The 12515-nt window shown below is 38.3% G+C and overlaps 1 protein-coding gene across 3 annotated transcripts in view; it reads right to left on the bottom strand.

Annotated features, from left to right (window-relative positions):
• CACNA2D1 (Voltage-dependent calcium channel subunit alpha-2/delta-1) overlaps positions 1–12515 on the bottom strand; it is a 125766-nt gene that overhangs the window by 17218 nt on the left and 96033 nt on the right. For all 3 annotated transcript variants that reach the window (XM_051212898.1, XM_051212900.1, XM_051212897.1), the window contains 4 exons: positions 11464–11534; positions 8702–8786; positions 7863–7954; positions 2161–2192 (listed from right to left, as the gene is read on the bottom strand). Coding sequence is in view for 1 of the 3 variants with exons in the window: in XM_051212900.1 (XP_051068825.1) it covers positions 2161–2192; positions 7863–7954; positions 8702–8786; positions 11464–11534 (280 nt within the window). In the remaining 2 variants the exon portion in view is untranslated. The remainder of the gene's footprint in view (positions 1–2160; positions 2193–7862; positions 7955–8701; positions 8787–11463; positions 11535–12515) is intronic.

Below are 12515 nucleotides of genomic sequence, written 5' to 3'. Positions count from 1 at the left end.
TTAAAGTTAGCACAATAATTGTGACAAATGGTTGGATACTTTTAAGTAGCATGGCTCAAAATCGGTTACAACAATGCAGACGGATTTATTTTTTGTATTCCCTTGGATCTTGGATTTTCATATTATCACATATCTTCACTTGTTAAGATATCACTTACCCCTCTTTAACTATATACTTCTTGTTAAGAATTCCTATGTTACTAAGTTTTACTATTCCTCCTATTGCGATTTTCATCTTGTTAGTTTACTCTCGTGTTGTTACGTTTCACGGTTGTTCAATCCAGATACAAGTACATGATCTTCAGAAATACTTGCACAATTTATCATGACAAGATGACTATGAAGCTGTTATTATCAAAGTAAATACACAAATGAGTGGCATAAATAAATTTGTTCTTCTAACATGGGCAGGGATATATGGACTAAGACTAATCAGTCTCATCCAATGACGTACTTTGTATACTGGTACAGGAGTCTTTTTAGAAAAAAGCTAGTGGCAGCTAAACCAAAACGTGATATCAGTATATAAAGTCATTCGTTGTTGAACTGAATTATATTTATAGGTTCATACTACCTAGTCCACCAGATAATCGTGACCAGCAATTGAAGACATTAAGTGACATGATTCAGATATCGTCTCTATTGGAGAGATGTATCCACTCTTTAATTTCTCTTAAGATTATTATATACTTCTATCCCTCGAATCCATCCTTTCTTCTACAATTACACTGTTTTCCAATTACCACTGATACTATTAGTATTTTTAAACCTCTGGCATTTATGCTGACAATCTCACCCCAATCTGCTGATATGGTTTGGCGGATTGAACAGATGATCATAGGTATCATGTTCTTTGTTGCATATAACTGACTGCATTTATCGAGTGAGGGAAACACATATGGTATTATAATGTCAACATGCTTAACAGATGCATATATTTCGTATCAAGTATAAAGGGCTAATATTATTAAATTATATAATAGTCCAGTGTTATGATATTTTTCTGGGGTAGTCTTCATAATGAATGAATGTCAAGTGGGACTTTACCTCAATGACTGGTTGTGTGAGATCGTAGTTCGCGCAATAGAATGAAACAGCTATCCAATGCTCCCTTGATTTACACTGATATTCCAGCTAACCTCAGTTAGTGTCTTGTTTTTTAACTGATTGTTTTAACATTTTAAAGATGACTTAAACGATCATTTGACTAGTAAACTGAGTGTGAAGTGATCACAATATACTTATTTATTAGTTTTCAGTTTGAAAAATGATTTGTTAATTGATAATTTCTTTTTTACTCTTGAATTTTTATTGTACATCCGATAGCTTTCTAAGTGGGCTGTTTAATAATATCTAACTGTTTTAACTGCATTTGTATTTATAGTACCGTATTTCCAATTGACTCTGAGAAGTACTTGACTGACCGATAAAAAACGATCTGAGCTTTGAGGTATTCAAGAGGAAATAAGAATCATTTTTATTTCTTCTTGGTATCGTTAAATATATTGTAGAAAAGAAGAATAATATAAGTATTCAACCTAATTGTTAGTAGAATAGACGGAATGTGAATAGCAGTGGAATCAAGAATGCTCATTTTGTCCTCTTCAGGACTCATCAACCGGATGTACCTGAATTCTAGGATTAATGTTCTCATCGAGATTGCAAACTAATGTCTATCGCTTTAAACGTTCAGACGAAAAGAGTATGTCAGATTCAACTGCCACCCATATTCTATTTATTTTGTAAAAAGAACCTGGAACAAATGGCTATATCATAGCAATATGAGCATGATGGACGTATGCAAAAAGAATGATCGAAAATTCAAAAACCGATAGAAACAACGGAATAGTTCAAGTAATTATGTTATTAAATTTACCCTAACATTGTTGACATACAATCAACATTTTACACAATTTTCCAAAGTTCCCATCCCATAGATGAAATGAGATATTTTTTATCCAAAACTCTTATATTTCTAACTACCACTACATTCCAGTGTATGTTTGTTATTTTAATATGAAAAGGCACTTTTTCATGTTCTTCATCATATCAAGTAAACTCTACACTATTTACTGATGTAATACAATAAAATCTCAACAGTTAATCCACAGTTTAGTGCAACAGAGAAAAGGCAAAATCGATAGGAATATTTAAAATTACCTATTACTCTAATTAGTCCCACGATAAATGCTCTAAAATGAAATAAAAATTAAAAACTAAAATTCAGTAGATTAAAAATTGGTCATATCGATAAAAAAAAGTCAATAGGTACAACACTATTGTTAGAGTGCTAGGTAAATAGATAAGTTGGTTGATAAGGTTGTGGATCTTCATCGACTAAGATAGTTGGGAACTGTATGTATGTCGAGCCACAGTGCAAGTAGATTCCCTATGTTTGCTGGTGTAGTAAAAGGTTTAAAAAATCTTGAACGTAGAAAAATCAATGAGTGGAATAAGTTAATAGTCATTCACTGCTGGATTGAGATATGTCGATAGATGCATTCTACCTGGTTCGGGCATGAGCGGTCATCTCGACCAATGTCTGAAGACACTGAGTGATATAGTTCAGAATAGTTCTGAATCGTACGAAAGTACTTACCGTTTATCTCCTCATTTATCACAATCTCCAAAATTATAATCTACATTTTTTCCAGCGAAATTCATTCTTTCTTCTCGAATCATACTGTCCACAACTAATTTTTTAACAGTACTAATACCGCTATTTCTTTTAATACTATAACACTTAGCTTGATAATTTCACCTCATTGTGCTGATGTGATGCATCAGCTTGAAATGATACGCTTATGTCTATGTTTTTCGTTGTGCATAGCTGACTGACTAACTTAACTAGTGTACAATCGATATATAGAGAATTTTAAAGAAATATTAGTAAACCAAATTGAATTTCTAAACAGTTAAAACAAGTTTCTAAATGTTTTAGTTTGAAATGCTTCTAGGAAATTAAAAAGAGCTAGTTAATTTGTGAAGAAACCAGACAAAATAATGCTGTGATTGGCCCGGGAGGGAAGGCTAATGTACGCCATATATGACTAGTTTTATATCGTACCACACTGTGATCATACCAATGCAACTATTGTTTTTGATATATTGATTTTAGTTACACCGTTGAATATGAGTGTTTATAGTTACTTGATTCCGCTTACCTCAAGATATAACACCAAACGGATTTTACTTACAAGTCAGATCGGTTAGATTTGTATTTGGTTAAATAGTACTGTAGTGAAGAAAAACACGGGTGAGGACAGCCAAATTGTATTTAGCACAAATTACAGAATTACTTGGTAAAATAGAAAAACCATATAGTAAATCGTTGATTTGCAAAATATCATTCTATCATATCAAACCGGGCTGTTGCTGTTGCAAACATCAATCCATTGTCTCCAATTTCATTGCTCATGCAGTTTCTAACAAATTCCATTGTTTTCTCGCTCTTCTTTTCTTGATCTTCTCCATCTTCTGCTGCCAGACATTACGTTCTTTTGACTCACGTTATATACTACTTATATCAATATAAGTAGCACGCACCACACTCGTCCCCCCTTTTAACAAGTCGCTGTCGTAGTATTTCTGATCTCCGTACCACTGTTTTCTTTGATGCTTTTCGTGACTCACACCCATGATGATCTTGAAACCATCTCTGTAGTTGACTAGCATTTACGCGCTTCTGCTTGTCTTCTCTCCTGTTCGTGTAGACCGAGCCGCGTCTCTCCGTGATAACATACGGTCCTCCCCATTTTGGGGCCAGCTTCCCCGACCATGCTCCCCCTGCTATGTTACTTTTTCGTTCTCTACACTTTACCAGGTCCCCCACTGCAAAGGGTTTCCACGTTCTCCTCTGTTGTTCTGCCTTCTTTGTGTCTGATATTTGTTTCTTTTCCACGTTCCTTATTGCCTCTCTCCTCTCTTTTCTTAACCTTGTTGTCGTCCACTTCTGTTGTTGTGGCCAGGTCTTATTATGCATTGGAAGTCGTGGTTGTCTGCCATACATGAGCAAGAAAGGTGACTTCTTGGTTGTTCCTTGTGTGGAGGAACGATGTGCCAGCAAAATCAATGGTAACTCTTTCTCCCAATTTCCTCCTTTTGATGCTAACCATTCCTTTAACGTCCGATTGTTTCTCTCTGTAAGCCCGTTTGTCTGAGGATGATACGGTGTAGTTCGTATTCTCTTGATGCCAAACTGCTTTAAACGGGCTTTAAACTCGTCACTTTCAAAACAGGGACCCTGGTCAGTTAATATCATCTTCGGTATTCCGTGACACACTACAATATGCTGGATTACCACCTCGGTCACTGTCCTTGCCCGCTGGTCTGCAATGGGTACGGCATCTACCCAACGTGTAGCATGTTCCGTCATCACTAACAGGTACTGGTTACCGCTCGCCGTCTGTGGAAACGGTCCCATCACATCCACCGACCATAGATCACCGACTGCGGTTACTGGGATTGACTGTAATGGCGGTTGTGTGTATCGATCGCTTTTCATTAGCTGACACTGCTGGCAGGTTAACACGTATTCAGCCACATCGTCTCTCATGCTCGGCCAGTATACACTTTGTCGTAGTAAGTCCGTCGTTCTTGCGATGCCTGTATGTGCTACCTGGTGACACTCGTGTATCACTTTACGCCGCCAGTCTTTCGGGATCACCGCCACCCAATTCTCATCATCGTCCTGCCAGGTCAGCACTCCATATGAGTTCACTCTCAGTCGGTCCTTTTGCCGAAGCAGCGTTATTACCTCCTTGTCCATTGTTCGTTTATCTACGTCTGCTCCCTCTTTTATCACTCTGATTACCTCCCGAAGGTTAGGGTCAGCTTTCTGCTGCCGGACGAGTTCTAATGGGTCTCCCTCTAAACTATTCACCGCGTATGCTGTTAATGGCAGGGCGGCTTCCATGTCTGGTCTTGACAAGTAATCCGCCATTACGTCTTCTTTTCCTGGAACATGGCCGATACTGAAGTCGTATTCTTGCAGGCGTATCATCCATTGCGCCAACTTCCCTCGGGGGTCTCTTGCTGTTTTCAACCACCGCAGGGGTTTATGGTCGGTCTCAATGTGAAATCGTCTACCTAAGAGGTATGGTCTCCATTTTTCCACTGCCCACACGATCGCTAAACACTCCTTTTCGATGGTTGAATACTTCTGTTCAGCAGGTGTGAGGACGCGACTCGCGTATTCCACCACTCTATCAGCCTGACTCAACACAGCACCTATACCATGATCACTCGCGTCTGTGGCCACTGTAAACAGTCTTCCCGGTTCAGGCAGTCTAAGCGTCATCTGGCGATCGTCTAGCATGTTTTTGATTCGGTTGAACGTTTGTTCGGCAGTCTCAGTCCACGTAAACTTGGTGCTGCTCAATAACTTATATAAGGGTGCTGCTATTTCGTTGAAATTTTTGACAAACCGACTGTAGAACGCCGCTCTTCCCAGGAACTGTCTCAACTTCCTTTTCGAATTAGGTACTGCAATATTTTTTATCGTAAGAATTTTCTCCGGCAATGGTTTTATTTCTCCATCTCCCACTTTATGTCCCAACAATGTGACGCTACTTTTCGCTATCTGCGACTTGTTCTTATTAATCCGAAGTCCAAATTCGTCAATTCGCTTTAAGACCGCTTCCACATGCTTGATGTGATCTGTTTCTGTCTGACTGTACACAACTACATCGTCGCCATATACCTCGACATTATCTAGATTCTTGAGCAGTAGTGTCATTAATCTTCTGAACGTGAACGGTGCACCCGCCAACCCGAACGGCATTCGTTTAAATTGATACTGTTTATCACGTACAGTAAACGCTGTCTTGCTCCGATCACTCTCTTTTATAGGCAGTTGCCAATAACCTGACCGTAAATCCAGCACTGTAAACACCGTGGCATTCTATAGCCGATCTAATGTTTCCACCACTGTTGGCATTGCACAAGGCTTCAGGTCTGTTATATTATTCAATTCTCTGAAGTCGACACAAAATCTATACTTTCCATTTGGTTTCTTTACCAAGAGTACCGGCGAGCTATATGGGCTGTCCGCTTCCTCAATTATACCTTCTTTTAACATTTCCTGGACCTGACGATTTACCTCGGCCTCTAAATGCACCGGGACAAGACGTGTTGCAAATATATTTACTCGACCGTTCTTTATCGGTATTTCGTGCTTTACCCTGTCACAAAATCCATACGGCTCCCCATCTCCAGTGAATAGTTTCGCATACTTTTTGCATAACTCGTTATTGTTTGGTTTCTTTGACGAGACATCCGCTACCACTCTTATTTCAGCCACTTCGCTACTTTCGTGTATTGTCAATGAACCATATTTCGTGACCACCTTCCCGCTTCTTAAGTCAACTATCGCTTTTACTTCTCTTAGGAAATCTGCTCCTAATATCGGTCTCGATAAGCTTGTGGTTACCACGAACGGAAAATTTATCTCCGCATCCCCCACTTTTACGATACTGTTAGATACGCCAAACACCTCTAACATATGGCCCCCTATCGTGTGGACAGCTAATGTACACGGCTTGATTCTCTTATATTGCTCTTTGCCTATTAACGATACTGCTGCACCTGTATCGATCAGACAAACTAAATCTCGCTCATTTATGTTCACTCTCGTATATACTGCCCCTCTGTCTACTAACGCAACAATCCCCAGATTCCTAGGATAGAAAGAACACTCGTTGTAACGTCTAACATATCTGCGTCTTCGTCTTGTTGGACAGTTTATCTTCCAATGTCCTGTCCCTCCACAAGCGTAACATTTATCGTTCCTTTTATTGTTCACTCGTATTGCTGCAATCTCGCGCTCCAGCTCCTCAATCTTCTTCTCGACATTACTCATCTCCTGCTTTCCGCACCCGACCGGAGCTACTGTCCGCGTCATCAGCTGACGAGTCACCTTCGCCAGTTCACTGACATCCATCGGTTGCGCTGCGTTCACCAGTTTCAGCTGTTGGGAGACGGCCGCAGGCACACTCTCGATAAACTGTGACGCCAACAACTGTGCCTCCGACTCCTCATCCAGACTCGGCAGCGCACGGCGTAACAATCTGGTAAGCTCCACAGCCAGCACAGTGGGTCACCATCGACCGGCAACCTCGCCAACCGGAACTTCTGCAGCGCGTCCCCTCTGTCCACTGGGCTGCCAAACTCCGCCGCCAACCGCTCCGTGACTGTCTCCCATGTGGTCTTCCCGCCAGCACCGTCCAAGCTGTCATACACAGCCTTCGCCCTGCCTCTCAGCAGCGTCCCCAGCACCACCAACCTCGCCTTCGGCACCCTCACTCCCAGCAGCTCCGCCACGGCTTCGAACTCCTTCAGGAAGCTCAGTACATCTCCGTCCTCAAACTCCTTCTGCCATGGAATCTTCATCCTTAGTGGAGGCAGCGACACTAAATGTTGTGAAGGAGAACATGGGTGAGGACAACCAAATTGTATTTAGCACAAATTACAGAATTACTTGGTAAAATAGAAAAACCATATAGTAAATCGTTGATTTGCAAAATATCATTCTATCATATCAAACCGGGCTGTTGCTGTTGCAAACATCAATCCATTGTCTCCAATTTCATTGCTCATGCAGTTTCTAACAAATTCCATTGTTTTCTCGCTCTTCTTTTCTTGATCTTCTCCATCTTCTGCTGCCAGACATTACGTTCTTTTGACTCACGTTATATACTACTTATATCAATATAAGTAGCACGCACCACAGTACTACTTGATCGACATTATTCGATTAACAACAAGTAAGCAGATAAACAGATTGACTTTATTTACTTATAGTTAATACTATTCAGTAAATAAATAGTGTATATATTTTACAGTTCATAGACAACTAAACTTACCTGGTAATAAATGCACTTACTGAACCGATTGTCAATAATCGATCCAACCAAATACGCACACTGAACAAACTTTGTGTGTACGTAAGGATAGACTATTAAAATGAAAAGAAATTGAGAATAATTGAGGTCAGTTCGTGATCGCGAAAAATGTTCAACAACCTCCACAACTCCCATTCTGATAATCATAAAAGTTATGTCAGTCGACTGCTATGTTCGAGCGGTCTGATTGATATAACTTGTTAGGTTCATCAGTAAGAATTTCGGTAATAATTTTCTTGTAACCAGATCTCTATTGAAGTCAGGCATGTTCAACACTAGATGTCAGCTCAGTGGTCTAACAGTTAAATTTTTGCGTGCGAGAATGAATATCCTGGGTTCAGTTCCCGGATGTCGGGCCGTGGACGCCCACTTTTGAGTACTCTCTTCATGAGGTGAAACTGCTCCTAGGTTTTTAATGGTGGTGTAGCTAAGATTAGTTCATGATTCAATCTATGAAAATCCTACAATTTCCACAAATCTTCTTATACTGATAATCTTTCTACCCCACATACGCTATCGCATCTACACCTTAGCGCCCTTGACCTTGACCAGTAATATAGTCTGACTAATACAATTGACTTTACTCCACTTAGTCTACTAATAAGTGTCTTTTATACATGGTCTTTTGTCCGAAGAAAAGGCTACCATCAAGCTTCTACTACGATATTTCAACAAAATAGGCCGGCAGCTATCTTAAGCACTCATTTGCTTAAGATTCAACGGAAATATTAATTCTGATTTAAAATACCCTTCAAAAAAACAAACAGTATTTTAGTTAAAATGATATCAGAGTATTCTACCGGTATTGGGTGTATTCCAGGAGAAGTCGTCTCAAGCATGTCTTCTCTCGGATAACATGTACCTTCGAAATCATAATCCTTCAGACTAAATTCAATATGAAATGGACAAATGGATTTGAAAAGAAAAAAAAGAAGTTTCATTACTATGAAGTTAAACATTTTACATGTTAATAATTAAAAATGTAATCTGTTCTCAAAGGTTAGTGTAAAATTTTACCTAGCAGCGATTTAAGAAATATTAGTTAAAATCAATTTTTTCTTGAGTTATACCTTAATGATTTGCATCAAAAGAATAAAATCAAAGTGGATCAGAGTATTTTGATAATAAACTACTGAAAACTGGCTACCGATAATAAAAATAGTTAGACTGACATGCAACTTGAACTACGTGCAGATAGCCTCTGTTTTATGAAGATTTCTAGTTAATATTAAGTAATTGAACCATTCTAAGTTTATGATGTTAGTAAGGGTTTGTTATCGCCCGCTGTTGATATTCAGAACTACAGCAATAAGCACTTGTTTCGAGTCCCTCAGTCTGAACATCAACACTGGGATCCAAGTACATTCAGTTAAAACAAGTTTCAAATATGACGGAATCCACGTTCTGGATTTTATTCTTAGCCATTTATCAGATATACAAAGTTCATGATGCCGTATCAAAACACCTTGTAGTGAAGATATTAATAGTCAGATGATTTTTGTAAGGAGAAAAGTAGTTAAACGTTATTTATCGACTCGAGAAGGTCAACACGCAAGATTGACTGTGTAGAATGTCCCACTAATTACTTTCGTTAACCTATTTTTCAGAGTATCACTAGCCACATCCACCAGCGCTGTTTACTCAGACGAAAGATAAGTTACCTGAGTTGGCCTCCTCAATGTGCATTTACAAATTCAGCTGTTCTTGTGGAGATAGCTATACCGGGTGTACTGCCAGGCAGCTTAACCAACGAATGAGTCAACATCTAACAGCCTGGTTTATAAAGGGCCAGACAAAAACAATGCGCAGTTCTATCTTGGCACATCTTATTGATAGCGGTCATAGTATAGATAAATCGGAAGCATTTTGAGTGATCTATCGTATTCCTTCATCATTTCCCAACGGAGTTCGTTCCCGTCTCCTACATATGGCTGAAGCCACAGGAATTCGTACATATAACCCTAATTTGTATGTACAGAATAACTTCGTAAACCCCCTAACCCCTTTGTGGCCAGTCATAACTTAACAAACGACCCTTCATTTTATTTTTGTTATCATTAACCTTATTTTCGCATCCAGTATTTGCCTGTAATTTTTGCCTCTTTCCGTTTGTATTCTTCACTATCTAATTATTTACTCATCCCTTATTACGTAATGGTTTTAACGTTTTGTGATGAATATTCTAATTCTAACGCTTGTCCAATATACTTCAGTTCGTGGTCTTAATAAGATGAGTTATTATTCGGGTAACAAATATTTCTTTTATCAGAAAGTGGTTTTGTGGAGATTTTAGAAATTTCAATAGTTGAAATCATGAGTCAATTGAAGTTTGACCACCATGGAAAACCTGCCAGCACTGGACGGCCGTTTCGTTCTAGTATGGGAATCCTCAGCCAGCTCAGTGGTCTAATGGGTAAGTGCTTGCGCGCGAGACTGATGGGTCCTGAGTTCGAATCTCGCGGGGTGCGGGATCGTGGATGCGCACTGCTGTGGAGTCCTATACTAGGACGAAACGGCCGTCCAGTGCTTCCAGGTTTTCCATGGTGGTCTAACTTCAATTGACTCATGAATTCAACTATTAAAAATATTTCTTTACCAGGGACTTTAGGAAATCTCTTATATAAGTAATGGGACAAAACATTGAAGCCACAGAATTTGAGAAGACTTGGTACAGTAGATAAACCGATCAAGTTTCAAGCTTAAATAATTAGATATCATTTCAGCATGACTAATAACTCTGTCCATTTAGATGTACAGTGTTGGTAGGAGTAGGATAATCACCACAATTCATGAATTCACTAGTCAATGGTTTGCTATTATTATTACTATTACCGTTAATATTATTATTATTATTATTATCGTTAGGATCCTACCAATTATATATTTTGTCTTGTAAAATCTGAACACTAATCTCATATTCTATTTTACACCACAGACTAACCTTAGTTCAACAATCATCCATAAATCCCTTACACTATTAATTTACTATTTAGATTCATCCAACTACTTTATTTGTTTTCACTGAGCTAAACATCTGATAAAATAATAACAACAATCCATCTGTATCAGAAATCTAGTCAAATTGTGGTGTGCGCTGCTTATGCGGACAGACATTAGCAGTATGTAGCAGGAATTGGAAGTGGAGCGTTTACCAGAAGAAGGTTGAAATAAAAAGAACAGGAAAGAAGTCGAAAAGCAGTCGAAAGAACAACAGAATTAGAAGAATGATGGAGTATTTAAAGGACAAATGAAGGAAGATTCTCAAATAATGTATTTAACGTATGATTTTTATATTAAAAAAAACGCAGTGTTATTTGACTTAAGACAATAAATTGGTATACCATACCTGAGTTTTTGTTCATTTTTTCTTGATACGGAAAAATCTTAGTTTAAACGATGGCCTCCAACTGCCTAACATCCTTGGTTTCTAGTCCCAGTTATCACAGAATGTTATTATTATTCCTTACAATAACTGGTTGATTTTTTTGAAGTACAATGGTTAGTACATTTGTGAAATAGTATAAAATATTAAAATAAAAGAAAACCTGTGAAAACAACTTACACTCCATAAACATGATTCTGAACTAAAGAATTCATTAGATCTGGATCAATATGTCCAAGGAATTGACCTATCTGTAATATAAAGAAAGATAAAATATTTATATTTTATCCACCTTAAACATATAATTAGTTGTAATATTAAGTTTATGAGATATTTGTTGTTTATAGGTAAGCTGCAGAAAAGGAAGAAGCATAAGAACACTTCCAGATATAACCAGATGAACAGAAAATATTATGAAAGGTTTGTGGAGAACATTAAATGTGACAATTTATACCACTGACTGACATAAGTTGGTTAGGCTGAACACTAGCTTCGAAATCTGAAAATCTTGGGTTCTATCCGCGGTGGGGTCGAGGGTTTAGTGGTCCTATATCTGACTTCAGTTAGATCGTTTGTGATTGTTATTGAAATATAAATGTCGCCAATCGAATTAACTTGCATTAGTGAATAATAGAATTAAATAAGTCTAATACAAGGATGGATTTTTAAATACGTACATTTCGTAAAATCGTTGATCGGAAAGCGGAGCAAAACAAAATGACGCGCAATGGAGAAGGCGAGTGAGTCAATTCATTTTAGCCAAGCGTGAATCAATATTTATAGTCGAACAAAAATAAGTTACAGACATGTGATGAATAGGATAAGAAGTGCACTCACGCTCATATGAAAACAGTCAAAGTTGATAAGCAAACAATTAACAAGGTCAAATGTCACTCAGGAACAATGAATAAACTGGTCTGTCCGAAAGCTAGAATAAGTTCTGTGGACTTAACATAGCAACCGACACTACAAGCGTGTGCAATCCTGACGATTCCCGTACCAGAACGAAATAGCTGGATTGTGTCCACTCGTTTTTTACTTGTTATCTAAGATTGGTCCGGGATGTATTATATTCAACAATCTACGCGAACACCTCATACTGATAATGATCAAGTGTTTACAAGTAAAAAACTTCAAGTTATTACCGGAGTTCTAATAAGAAAACGTAACCAGTGAAGTTTAACCATATCACAAGTGATATAGCTTCTCACTAATTGCCTCGATAGGTCACG

This window comes from Schistosoma haematobium, chromosome 3 (genome assembly GCF_000699445.3).
Source record: "Schistosoma haematobium chromosome 3, whole genome shotgun sequence".
Taxonomy (NCBI): domain Eukaryota; kingdom Metazoa; phylum Platyhelminthes; class Trematoda; order Strigeidida; family Schistosomatidae; genus Schistosoma; species Schistosoma haematobium.
This window is presented reverse-complemented; position numbering and strand designations above follow the sequence as displayed.